The sequence below is a fragment of the Eurytemora carolleeae genome, unplaced genomic scaffold (assembly GCF_000591075.1).
Source record: "Eurytemora carolleeae unplaced genomic scaffold, Eaff_2.0 scaffold440, whole genome shotgun sequence".
Classification (NCBI taxonomy): Eukaryota; Metazoa; Arthropoda; class Copepoda; order Calanoida; family Temoridae; genus Eurytemora; species Eurytemora carolleeae.
In genome coordinates this window covers 36,309-50,014 of record NW_019396690.1, presented here as the reverse complement: position 1 = coordinate 50,014, position 13,706 = coordinate 36,309, and the positions used below count along the sequence as shown (strand labels likewise).

Genomic DNA, 13,706 nt, shown 5'->3' with positions numbered 1-13,706 from the left:
TGGTGTTGAATAATAACAACATTTCTTTGTTACGTAATAATTTCATATAAAATATTATTGTCTGTACAAAGGTCGGTGTGGAATTAGGTACCCTTTAAAGGTAAGGTACCCTTTAAAGATTAGGCACCCTTTAAAGATTAGGAACCCTTTAAAATTAAGGTACCCTTTAAAGATTAGGCACCCTTTAAAGATTAGGAACCCTTTAAAGATTAGGCACCCTTTAAATATTATGCACCCTTTAAAGATTAGGAACCCTTTAAAGATTAGGAACCCTTTAAAGATTAGGCACCCTTTAAAGATTAGAAACCCTTTAAAGATTAGGCACCCTTAAAAGACTAGGCACCCTTTAAAGATTAGGAACCTTTTAAGATAAGTTACCCTTTAAAGATTAGGAACCTTTTAAAGATTAGGAACCCTTTAAAGATTAGGCACCTTTTAAGATTAGAAACCCATTAAAGATTAGGCACCCTTTAAAGATTAGGCACCCTTTAAAGATTAGGAACCTTTTAAGATAAGGTACCCTTTAAAGATTTGGTACCCTTTAACGATTAGGAACCCTTTAAAGATTAGGAACCCATTAAAGATTAGGAACCCATTAAAGATTAGGTACCCTTTAAAGATTAGGAACCCTTTAAACAGGCGCGTAGTGGAGGTTCAGCCTAGGGGGCCGTGTACTTCTGGCGCGCAGAAATTTTTTTTGTGCACCCCATAACGGTTTATGTGCACCCCCCTAAAAAACCGGTATTAAGAAAAAAATATAGTTTAAAATCTAATTTTAATTTGAGAAATAATCATAAAATGGACCAATTGTAGTATTGTCGATTGATAAGAAAAGTAAAAAATCTAAATATATATGTAAGTTTATTGTTTAATAAATTAGAGCCTGACTGGCACTAGGAAAGGCACCTAATGGTACCGCCCCCCCCCCACTACGCGCCTATCTATCGTTTTTTTTCTTAAAATCTTTTGGAAAATTTTCGTTCAACAAAAAAACTATCGATTTTTCAAGTTCTTTCGAATGATTTTTAATCGTTCGTTTTTAAAAAAAACGATAATTTTTGTCATTTCTCTGAACGATCCATTTCGATCGTCATTTGTTCGATTTTTTCTGAATGACCCCTTTTTTATGAAAAATTTTGTTCGTTTTCAAAAACATTTTCGGTCAAAAATACGATGCCTATCTTTAACTCCAAGTGTTCTTTAATATTATATTAGTTTCCTTAACTCGGCCGCCGAAGTTTATGAATCATTATAACGTGAGATTCAGTTATGGGGGAAAAATCAAGCTATCAAGCTGAGGGGGCTTATCAAGATTAAGAGATTAAGACAATCCTTTACATAATTTCTAGTTTTACGCAATTCTAATCATCTATAGCTACATCTTTTACAGATCATAAAGCTTCTGAAATTTTATGAAAAATAAAAACAACGTAAAGATTTTTGGAAGACGAAGACAACATTAAATCAGTGCTTAAGTGTATTTGATATTATTACTTAGCAAATAATTTTATAAAACTTATTAAATCAATTATTAAGTAAAATGAGTCAGTTTACACTGCCCTTGTTGTGTCTCATGTTCATTTAAACTCATAACTTGAGTCTAAAGTCTGCTCCTTATTCCATAGTTTTATGATTCTCACTGTATAATAAAGCTAAAGTTTTCTTTATCTAATGGTTCATAAACAGTTAAAACTTGTATAAACATTGCCAAGAATTTTGCTGCCCCGTCTATATGGATGGATCGTTTTAAATTTTTTTGAAAACGATCGTTTTTTAAACTTAAAAACACATGAGACGTTTTTTAGTTTTAGTTCTACGTTTCGTTATCAAATGCAGGTCGTTTTTAATTTTTGACGTTCGTTAAGGACAGTTAACGACGACCCTTTGTTTATAAAGAATGTATGTTAACGAATAACGATCGTTAGCTACCGAACAAAAAAAACCATGTTAAACAACATGCATAAAATTTTCTTAATTAATAAAAAGGGAAGAATTTAAATGTAAAAATAAATTATATTTATCAGCGAAATTTTTTTCAAAAACGATAGTTTTTAAAGAAAATTGTCGCTTTTTCAAGAAAACGATCCTATCGTCGCTTCGTTTTTCAAAAGTGGGCCTTCGTTTTTTCTAAATACGATACGATTGTTTTTTGATAACGATCAACATCCCTAGTCCCTACCCAGCCTCGGTGTATAGGGAGGCAGGATCGGGAGGAGGGGGGCGAGGGAAGGGGGCAACGATTAAATTTGAAATGGGGAGAGAGGGCTCATACAACACATGAAGGTCAGTTTCAGTGAATTCTAATATTTGAGAGCTACAAATTCTTAACATTGATATTTTTTCATTCCATCCCATGATTAGAATTCCTATTTTATAAAGTGACACGAAAAGTTAATGATAATATTCTTTTTTAATTATCTATTTTATTTAAAGGGAGTGTTCGCGTAAAATGAAAGTCGAGGGTATAGGCTTGATGCGATAAAAAAGCGCTTTTGATCGCAACAAATCTTACTTCTAGCTGTTGCGTCCATAAGGAGAAAACTGTTAAAAACGGCTATAAATATCGAAGAACGTAGTGTCCATACAAATTCAGAAAAATGCAACATACGACTTAGACCGTAAAAAAATCTATTTAATTTCAAACAAATCATTTAGATATTACAACCTATAGTCATCGATTATCTTTGCCACATTTGTATATAGTTGATTTTTCATAATATGTTTTGATTTTATTTTTTTAAATAATATTTAGCTTCCAACTTGTTTTAAAATGTCGTCTTCATTACCAAAAATCCTCGAAACAGGAATAAATATTTTTATAAGTAACTCTCAGATCATAACAATTAAAACATATTATGAAAAATCAGCTATATACAAATGTGGCGGGTTTTGGCGGACTTAAGCCGCGACTCGGATTCTTTAAATTCGCCCTCTGAGTACTCACTAAGCACGCGAGTAAACCCTATAGCTGGACGCGTGAAGTAATGTGAATAGTCGAAGTTAAAAATATCAAAGGTTTTCAGCATCAGGTTAAAAAGATAAAGGATTTAGAAAATTCGAGTTTGTGGCAAAAACTCAATTCCTCTCCGACTCACAACAGTACTCTGTTCAAAATATCTTATTTGATTATGTTTAAGAGATATTTTATTTTTTTAAGCTTAAGAATTGACAATTAACTTTAAAGGGACTGTAAGGATAATTTTGCAATGGTGGCAACTGGCAATGCCCGATTCACAACGGTACCCTTGAAACCTTGAGCTGATCCAAAATGTGGAAGATACCGTCATTTTTCTGATTTTAGAATATTGAGTTTCACCATCATTGCTGCTTAGAAGCAAAAAAACCGCAATTGAAAATAAACTGTTTAAAGAAACAAAAACATTGATTTCTAATTTTTTACTTGATCAGACAAAGGTTTTGAAGTTACCGTTTTATTTCACAATCCAGGGAAGTAAAACTTTTTTTTAAAGATTTTCATAGAAAATACTGAATGATCTTCCCGTTTATTGTTTATCCTAAACGATGACGAAGATTGTCACGTCATTTTGTTAAAAAAAAAAACATTTTTAAACATTTTGATCAGAAACATAGCCTTGTTAAAATGTATATTATAATCACGAAAACAGTATTTCACAAATATTATTAAAAGAAGATATCTATTCCTCGTAAATTATTTTCATAAAGAAAATTATTAAGTATTCATTATTTTCTTCATCATAAACTAATTGGCAAAATATTCCCAGATATTCTCTAAAATGATCTCTAGCATTACAATAGGAGTCTTAGGTATGTATTTTAATGTTAATTTATGCCTGTGGCGAGTTGCCAGTTACCTAGGTCCTTTCAATAATTTGCCAGGCGGCACTTTGCCATAGAACAATATTACCGCGGAACAAAGTTGCCATGGAACACTTTTCCAGTTTACAATTTGCCATGCAACAAGTTTGCTTTGTGACCATTTTGCCAGGTGACAAATTTGTCAGTTGCCAGTTTGCCAGTTGATAGATGACAAATTTCTCTGTTGACATATTTGTCAGTTGACAGTTGACAGTTTAGAGTCTGTCAGGTGGCAACGGCCCCTAAGGCTTTCCTTTTGTTTTGTGAATATCTGATCAATGCTTGATATCTCGATCTTTTCTTCATTTAATCTTTATTCGATATCCTATATGATATCTTATTCGATATCCTATTCGATATCCTATTCGATATCCTATTCGATATCCTATTCGATATCCTATTAGATATCTTATTCGATATCCTATTCGATATCCTATTCGATATCCTATTCGATATCCTATTCGATATCCTATTCGATATCCTATTCGATATCCTATTCGATATCCTATTCGATATCCTATTCGATATCCTATTCGATATCCTATTAGATATCTTATTCGATATCCTATTCGATATCCTATTCGATATCCTATTCGATATCCTATTCGATATCTTATTAAGCCAATCAGATATCCCGTCAACAGCCAATCAGAAGCCAGGGAATTTCACGCTCAATGTAATGATAGAAATTGCCGACATTTTAAATCAAGACTTTATCAGATTTGCTTGAAATTAAGTACCCACAGAGGATATAAAGATCAAGAGATCAGGATCATGGATATCCTACACAAAAATTCCATAGCTCTGTGCATATTTAAAACCATACAATTAGAAAATTTTGTCGCCAGGGTGAGCAACATTTGTAACACGCGTTTTTTTTGTGCTCACCCCTAAAAGCTTATTGCTCTAAGCAAGATTTAGTTTTATGTAGGGTTTCCACCGGAATTCCGGGTTACGGTTTACGTATACGGAAATGATCCGGAAATTTTTTTCCATTTCCATTATGGAAAAGGTTTCGGTATTCCGGAACGATTTTTCCACCATAAACCGGAAATTTCCGGAACGTTACGGAATTTTGTCCAGGGAAATCTTAAACTTATGTAAAAGACAAAGAGAATAGAATATATTAGAGTGGAATTTACTCGAAAAAAGTGTAAAACGGCCATTTTGTTGTACTTGTACTGTTTCCATAAAACTTTTATGTCAAATAAGTTAAACCAAAACATGTTTTCGAGTTTTCTGGAAAGCTTTATATCCAAATTGGCCAGCGTGGAATTATTTTTATCATTTTAGGAATACAAGGATCTATTCAAGAACATATAGATTTACTTCAAATAGCAATTTCAAGGTATTTATGAAAAAATCAGACAAAACAAAAAAATAAANCCAATCTTGATTTTTGCAGAATTCTTTATCTTTTAAAGTATTTTATTAGGAATGAGTCTTTCCCACACACTCTGATTTTCTAATCACTATATCTTTGCAGCCCAAAGTCGTATATATTAGATATTTCAAACTATAAATTCTGCTAGATCAAATTATCTAAGCTTGAAATATCAAAGGTTTACTCAATCAGGTTGCAAAGATATAAGGATTAGAAACTTTGAGTCTGTGGCAAAGACTCAATTTTTTTCTCCCAAGAGCTTTAAAAAATCAATTTAAAAACATTAAACAATACTTTTTAACAAAAAGTAAATATATTCTATGTTCAGGATGTCACTAAGGACGGGTATAAAAACCAGGTGAAGATTCAAGCCTACCCCCCCCCCCACCAAACCATTCTTAAACAATCTACAATGAAGACGACCTTTCTCATTTAGTTTTGATTTCTAACAAGCTATTTAAAAATTACTAGTTTACAAGTATAAAGGCTGTTAATTGACAGTTTCTCTTTGTTTCCATTTTCTGTGTATCCGTGTTGTTTGAAAGCTTGGTAGAAATCAATATCTAACTTGAAAGTCGTCTTCATTGTATTGGTATTTAAGACTATGACTGCATAAAAAAAACACAGTTAAAAAATAAAAGATCATAAATACCAAACCCCTGAAATTACAGGCCTGTTTATTTTTTCTAAAATCGCATAAATCTGAAATTTAAAACTTTAATGGATATACCACGATACCCTTGAAACCTTTCTCTGAAATTGTGGAAACTTATGTCGTTTTTCAGTCTCAAAAATGTTTATTTCTGTGAATTTTCAATCAATTGTTATAACTATACAAAGTGAGTCAAAAAAAAGTGTGATTTGCGGCGCCTTGTGCAAAATTGTACCTTTTTTGTGCAACTCTCCTAAATGGTGTTTTTTCAATATTTTTGAAAATTTGTTATTTTTTTGTACTACAATGGCCCAAAAAGAATTCGCGAACCTTTTTTCTCTCAAAATAAAATGTTCAGTAAAGCAAAAATGTGTATATAAATTATTTCTATCGAAATCCAAAATTTTTTAAAGATTGAATCAAAGAATCACTGATAATTCGCAAAATTGTAATAAGAAAATTCGCAATTTTTAGTTCTGGTCTAATTTTTCAGGAAAAGTTATTTAAATTCACTTGTCCCAATTTCTTCTTTGCATATTCTAAATATTAAATATACGCTATTCAGTTGAAACCCTAAGAACCATTGAAAAACAATTTTTCCGTAAAAATTACACCAGAACTGAAATTGCGAATTTTCTAATTACAATTTTGCAAATTTTCTGGGATTCTGTGATTCAATCTTTTTAAGATTTTAGATTTCGATAGAAAGAATTTATTTACACATTTTTGTTTTTCTGAACTTTTGATTTTGCGAGAAAAAAAGTTCGCGGATTTTTAATTGGGCCATTGAAGTACGAAAAAAAAAGGTCAAAAAATATTGAAAAAACACCATTCAGGAGAGTTGCACACAATAAAAGGTACAATTTGCACCAGGCGCTGCAAATCACACTTTTTTTTTGACTCACCCTGCATGAAATTCTCATGTCAATTCTGCAGAGATCTGGAAATGAAAAACAATGAGAATATCTAATTCATATTTGATCCGAAAAAGGGAATCACCGTACCACTGTAAATCGGACATTGCCATCTTTTCATGGACGATCAGTTCAAATTATGCTTACAGTCCCTTTAAGCAGCGAGATAAAAAATGTGTAATTTTCAACCAAAAGTTTTTATTTTGAATTATTTCCGTTAGATCTATATTAGGAAAATTGTTTCATAAAATTGTGATTATAATTATAGTAATGTTTATGTATAGAATTAAAAAGGATATATTGAGGGCTAAGCACCCAATTCAACCTTTATGGATTTACTTTTAACAATCAACATAATATTGACTGTTTTATAGTTCAGAGGTCAGATTTAATGAATTGGGAGATGTTTTTATTTAGGTAGCGATAGTTGTGACTTAGCTAGAGTAGTTCAGCTCGCCAAACCTAGTTACCACTTCTCTCTTTATTCATTAGATACGACCTCGGAAATAGTTTGCCTGCGGCCTGCCTTCGAAACTAATATGAAAGTGCGCGACAGCAATGCAAATAAAAATTAATTTAAAAAAAGGAGCATCCCTTATTTACAACGGTAGCCTTTATCTGATCAATTGTGTTATTTGACAATTGTCTCACAATTTCCACAAAGTTTCTGCAGTAAGATATTCGCAAGTCACTTATACAGAGAAGCTACGACAGAAAGTAACAATTTTTTAACGCGAAAATTTGGATATCTCATTCAGTAGTGTGATCAGGCAAAGCTTTAAGGGGTACCGTTGTGAATCGAACAACTTAACTTATGAATATAGTGTACTAAAAATCACGTCTACAATTCCTTTAACGCAAATTGAATTGTGTGTTCCTAGAACAGTGGGAAAAGCTGATGATCTCCATGGCGTTGATGGTCTTATCATACCAGGTAGGAGTAATACACCCGCTCTTCCAAACCACAGTTTCCTAGATCTTGTAGACAGGGTTACCAAGAAAGGATAAGACTTCAGAGACGAGTGTTACTTCTTCCTCTATAGTCAAATCAATAAATAAGCCAATAAATGACTGTACATTGACCGAAAACTTAACTGTCATGTTTGAAAGAATTTCTTTACAGTCTCATCCTTTAAGGATAACCCTGCAAAAGTTTTGAGAAATTGTAGAGGGGACGAATCCGTTACAAAAATAAAACTTTCCTTCTAACCTTTATACTAGGACAGTCGAGCTTATGTCCTATAAACCCTTGTGTCATCATCAAAACTAAAATTAATTTTTAGCTTAACTTTATTCACTGATATAAGTCCATTATACAACAATAATATTCCCGGCTAGTAGATAAATCTTTCTCCGTCGGTAGATCGTAAATCGGCACTCCTGGGACTGATCGATCCCTGATCTGAGCTCCAGGTACTCCTAGAGCTGTAAGAACCATCCAGGCTCCAGTTACTCATGGTTTGAAAGGTATCCAGGTCCAGGAGCAGGCTGGAACTACTTGAACCCGACCTGCAGGCTCCAGGAAGTAAAGGAGAACCTACGAAAAATAAGCATCGTCAAAACTTTGCTGCGTTCTACATAGAAAAATTATATGTTCATAGGTACATGAATACAACGAAAANCCCCCCAGTTTAAAGGACAAAATGTATTGGTTCATTATAGAAGTTTTCAGTGTAAGGGTTATGATGTTGAGTGCATTTAAAGCACTGAGGATGCAAGCCTACATGTCTATGTTCAGAATTTTACATGATGTGTCCTCCATAGTTTAATTTCTTGGCCCCATTCCAGTTTATCGTACAAAGGTTGACAATTATGTCAAAAAACAAAGAAGACAACTACATGGTTAAAGCTTTGCTTTCTAATAAGCTTTTTGAAACTAAGCGAAATCATCAAATTGTTCCATTCTGCTTTAAAGCTAGATAAAAATGTAAAATAGAAAAAGAAAGTCGTTTTCCTTGTATTTAATAATAAATGCATTAAGCATTCTATTTAATCCGGGGTTTTTAAATACAGCTTTAGACTTTGGACTTTCATTTGGCAAAACTAACTCTGCGAGGACGATAAATATTATAAGTTTTTTTATTCTGTTTTGCCAAAACTCAAATTTGTAGAACGTGTAATTTCAAATTTAGTCAAGCCTACTAACCCCATAAAAAAGTCTACATTTGAAAACCGATATGCCCAGTGCCCACCCTGATTGTTGTACCTGGTGCCCGATATGCCCACCCTGATTGTTGTACCTGGTGACCGATATGCCCACCCTGATTGTTGTACCTGGTGACCGATATGCCCACCCTGATTGTTGTACCTGGTGACCGATATGCCCACCCTGATTGTTGTACCTGGTGCCTTGTTGAAACTAGTGACGGGGCCAAAATCCTTTTCGCTCCAACCCAGACTAAAACATATTTTATTATAATATTGCCAGATTTTGTAGACGTGTGTTTTGTCCAACTCTATATAGATGCAATGTTCATGAAATTAAAGGTTCAGTTTTCACGGCCCAATATTTTGTAAAAATCCTTTTAACTGCATAAGTTCAGACTATGATCATGCCGATCATAGTCTGAACCTTAGTACGTCATTTTCTGGACTTACATATTCTTTCAACCTTTATCCGTTCCAGAGGTTTAAAGGGACTGTAAGCGGAATTTCAAACTACTTTCCATGCAAAGGTGGCACTGTCCAATTCAGAACGGTACACACATCAGATTTGTCTTACTAAGTATACGTATAATGTCAATGTTTGTAATGTTGTTGCTCTACATAGTGACTGACACATTTCTACTGCAGTATCTATAATATCTTCCACATTTTTAATACAGGGTGTCCCAATAAACATTGGAATTCAGAGACGAATTCGATAGTCTTTTTAAATAATTCTTAGATTTAGTATAGTAAAACAAAAAATTGCAGAATACAAACAGAGTAAACTTGTCCGTCATCACTGTTCATCTTGCGGAGACACTATAGACAGACACAGCTTTACCCTTTTCATGTCTAACAGACACAATAATATTATGGGGTTTGAAATTAGGTATCACAATGCTAATTCATAACAGAGACGCTATTGAATTCGTCACTGAGTTCCAATGGTTTTTGGGACACCCTATAGGATAAAGTTTCAGTGGTTTTGCTGTCAATATGACATTGACCTCTTTACATGGAGGGTCACTTGAAATTACGCTTCGTCCCTTTCATATACTGATTAACAATGCGACTGAAGAAAAATTACTCTAAAATTTGAAATCACACTAATCTAATTTATTTTCATTGCTTCAAACGACTTTCCGTCGACAATTTTCTCCATTGTTTATGAAAAACCCCTATACCAAATTCTACTTTTAATAAATTATTATTTACTGATCCGTATAGCTTTGCCAACACATGCCTAAACCCTTAGATATTTCTAACTATGAATTCTGTTATATCAAATAATCTAAGTTTGAAAATCAAAATAATCTAAGGCGTGCACAGCAGGTTGCAAAGGTTTAGAGATAAGAAAATTGAAATCTGTCGCAAAGATTCAGTTCCTTGTACCATCGAGTTTAATGTATTACCTGTTCTCTGATCTGGAACGTTCTCTAGAACTAGGTTCCTTCTCTCTCCAGGTCCAACCAGAGTAAGGTTCACGGTTGTTTGTCCAGGTCTCGGTAGAACAAGGAGATCCATCCGACGAGCTCCAGCTACGAGAAGAACTGAGAGATGGCGAACTTGATCTTGGTGGAGAGGCAGTATGGTATGGTGGAATAGAACGTTCAAGATTAAAAGGGATAGTCAGCTTGGGTTTTGGACTTGGTAATCTTTCTCGTGAAATTATCTGAAGAGCTGGAGCACAGGTTTCAGAGGGAGCAAGATAACCGTGTTCCGGGAAATATCTTGAAGGGATAGGTTCTCTGTTCATATCTAGCCTTGAATTGCAATGGATAGTGTGGGATTGAAGGACAGGCACGGAATAGCGATGTGGAGCAGGGTACTGAGGACGTAAGGCAGGATAGACTGGGGAAGAGGCTGGACGGAGAGCAGGGTAGGAGGGAGAAGGGGTCAGACGAAAGGTTCGTGACGGCATCCGTGCTGAATCCTGATTGTGAGGAATGTGTTTGTGCTGAAGCTCTTTGTTAGAGAAGTTGTGAACTCTGGATCTAATTACGCTGTCCTCAAAGTGAATCTTTGATGAGGGCTCCTGCATAGTAGATTATTTTATTCCTCATATATCTAGATTTTCAAGATAAAATCCCCCCCCCCCACTGACCACTCTATAGCACTCTGGGTGGATTAATCGTCTCAACTGGGACATAAGTGGCACCTCGTAAAACTGTTGAATAGGAAGTTCAATGTTAATAATTTAAATAATAAATGTAGCGATTTTAATTTATCCAAAAATGTGGAAAACAGCAATTGTGTCGAGTGCATTGCACTTTTACAGTATACACATTACACAGTCTTATTTCACTACACATTTTCATTTTCAAGCAAAATAAAAATGTCGTCTTCGAAATATTCAGATTTTTATTACCTGGGGCTTGAACATTCTGTAGGATGGAGATTGAACTAGAACAGTATTCCTGTTATTCTAAAAAAACGTTGAATCTATTCTAATACAGTGGTAGGCGATTATATCAATACACCGAAGACGACGGTTTTAATCGTTTTCATTGTTAACAAGCTTTTTACGAATTGCAAGTACAAAATATATCTTCTCTCGACTTTATTTGATAACTAAAAAAGTTTCATTTTGTCACATTTACTTAGAAGCTTATTAAGCTTTCGTCTTAAACTAAAAAGCAAATAATCAAGATATAATAACTTTGAATTCAATTGAATTCATAAAATTGAACACGAGGTAACAAAGTCGTAACATTTATTTTAAGAAGAAATAATTTCTAATGTTGAGATTGTAGAGTTAAAAGCTTCATATGGATTTAAATTATATTAACTGAAATTAAAGATGACTAAAATTAATTAATGATCTGACTAAGCTCGAAAATGAATAATGATACTAAAAAATATTAATTTTACAGTGATAACCAGAACTCGGGAATTGGAAACGACTTTAAGAATTAAGTTATATCTCTTTAAAGTCCAATGAGGATGATAAGACAGCAATTGTGCAGTGTAAGACCCAATTCACAAAATTAGAGATTTAATAAGTGATAGCTTTGTATCAACATAAAATATGTATCACTTTCGTCGTCTTCCTATTCCATTGTTTTCTGATTATCACTGAATACATACAGTGAAACCCTTACTAACGAAAACATCGAAAGAATTCATCAAATGTCGTATTCTTCACTTTCTGATAATGGAATGTTGCAGATATTTAGTTTTTAAATTAAATGATTATATGGAACTCTTCAAAACTGTTCCCGCATATTCATGGCTATTTATTTATTTTCGCAAATACTGAGATTTACGTAATATAGTATAAAACTCATTGAAAAATTGTCAAGACGACATTTGATAAATTCTTCCGATGTATTCGTTATTAAGGGTTTCACTGAACAAAAATTGAAGATATTGTTACTCTTAGCTAAATCTTGAACGTCCTTGCATGGACTTATACTGAGAAAGAAACAGTCTCCACTAGAAATAAGTTCCCCTTAACTTAACCCTCTTCCCAACGAGAAAAACTTCTGTATACGCCCCTCGAATGTTTGATAGTAAAAAGTTACCTTGTATATCTTGTGATAAGCCAGTGCGCCATCTTTCTTCAAAGGACAGTGACTAAAATCAAATCAAAATTATAGTTAACCTTACCAGTGGCCGGGTGGATTTGTTTCGACAGCATTTAAGTACAGTGATCGAAACTAGCCAACAGCGATCATAGAGCAGAGCTAAAAACTACCAATGTAATGGGAATATCGAGATCAATGCTTGATCTTGATCTTTTAAGTTAGTTCATCGTAGAAATTTGTTAATTTCAAGGTAGATAGTAGAATCTGTATTCCATATCCCACTTTGTAATCGTACATTCTAGGAATGATACAAGAGACTAAATAATTTAAAAAAAATGAAGTGCCCGCAGTGGATATCAAGATTGAGCGATCGGGATTCCAACACAATAGTTTCTTTTATTCAAAACTTGTAACCTATTATATTGAAAAGACTAGAAGCTTTGGAAATGCGTAACAGTTATAAGGGTTATCTCTGATTAGGAAGACGATGTTCGAACTCAAGACCAATGAACATAAAACAAGGCAAGTGCGCAGTGAAATCAGACCAGTTTCAATGAAAAAGTGAGTTAATTTTATTAACTAGTAAAACTCTTGTTTAAAACAACATCAAATACACTTAAATGTTGCTTTTTAAGCCGTCTTCCTATTCCAGTTTTCAGGTTCTCGCAGTATGTCCAGTATGTTCTTAACTTTTACAGTATAGGTCTTAAAATGTCGTTTTCATTAAGAGAAAGCTTAATTCTAGTGAGTGGGTTTTCTGTCCGTGCACACGTTGAGTTGGGTATCATGTATTAATCTAAATTAACATATTTCTTTACCAATTATCATCAGTGGTCCTAAGATTTTATATTATATAGCAGCCTAGCGACCCCCTCTCTCACGTTAAGGTACTCTCCCCCCTGTCCTCTTAAGTCGATATGATAAATCACTACCTGTCTGTATGTGCGTTCACTCCTGTAGCAGAACAGATGGTACATACATGCCGCTGCAGTACAGGGCATTGTACTGCTCCATTCTCTTGCCGCAGTACATGACTACTGAACAGAATAAAAGTTTGAGCAATTAAGCTACAGTTCCTACAGTCGTCTTCGAATATATGATTACTGACAATGAAGACGACTTACAGTATAAATTTTGATTTCAAATAACATATAGATACACAAACAGGAGTCTGTTAATTATCAGCTTTTATTAGTTTAATTGTTTGGTTGGTGGAGATGTCACATTTGAGGAAGGAGCAGGGG

General features: G+C 33.8%; 2 protein-coding genes across 6 annotated transcripts in view; one reads left to right on the top strand and one right to left on the bottom strand.

The window, feature by feature from the left end:
* Positions 1–2,195: 2,195 nt before the first annotated feature.
* LOC111707432 (pyridoxal 5'-phosphate synthase subunit PdxT-like) overlaps positions 2,196–13,706 on the top strand; it is a 15,064-nt gene continuing 3,553 nt past the window's right edge. Inside the window, exons 1-6 of one of the 4 annotated variants that reach the window (XM_023480540.1) lie at positions 2,196–2,283; positions 3,744–3,786; positions 5,131–5,185; positions 5,550–5,579; positions 7,669–7,721; positions 12,943–13,023. In XM_023480540.1, coding sequence (XP_023336308.1) covers positions 2,278–2,283; positions 3,744–3,786; positions 5,131–5,185; positions 5,550–5,579; positions 7,669–7,721; positions 12,943–13,019 — 264 coding nt within the window. In that variant the 5' untranslated portion in view covers positions 2,196–2,277 and the 3' untranslated portion in view covers positions 13,020–13,023. Of the gene's footprint in view, positions 2,284–3,743; positions 3,787–5,130; positions 5,186–5,549; positions 5,580–7,668; positions 7,725–12,942; positions 13,024–13,706 lie in introns of all 4 variants that reach the window. The other 3 variants (XM_023480538.1, XM_023480539.1, XR_002766432.1) reach the window with 3 other exon arrangements.
* Positions 8,060–13,706, bottom strand: part of LOC111707430 (uncharacterized) — a 6,057-nt gene continuing 410 nt past the window's right edge. The window contains exons 2-7 of one of the 2 annotated variants that reach the window (XM_023480537.1): positions 13,395–13,496; positions 12,460–12,511; positions 11,304–11,360; positions 10,348–10,970; positions 9,130–9,185; positions 8,060–8,324 (exon numbers count right to left, since the gene is read on the bottom strand). In XM_023480537.1, the coding sequence (XP_023336305.1) occupies positions 8,122–8,324; positions 9,130–9,185; positions 10,348–10,970; positions 11,304–11,360; positions 12,460–12,511; positions 13,395–13,496 (1,093 nt within the window). In that variant the 3' untranslated portion in view covers positions 8,060–8,121. Of the gene's footprint in view, positions 8,325–9,129; positions 9,186–10,347; positions 10,971–11,303; positions 11,361–12,459; positions 12,512–13,394; positions 13,500–13,706 lie in introns of both variants that reach the window. The other variant, XM_023480536.1, reaches the window with a different exon arrangement.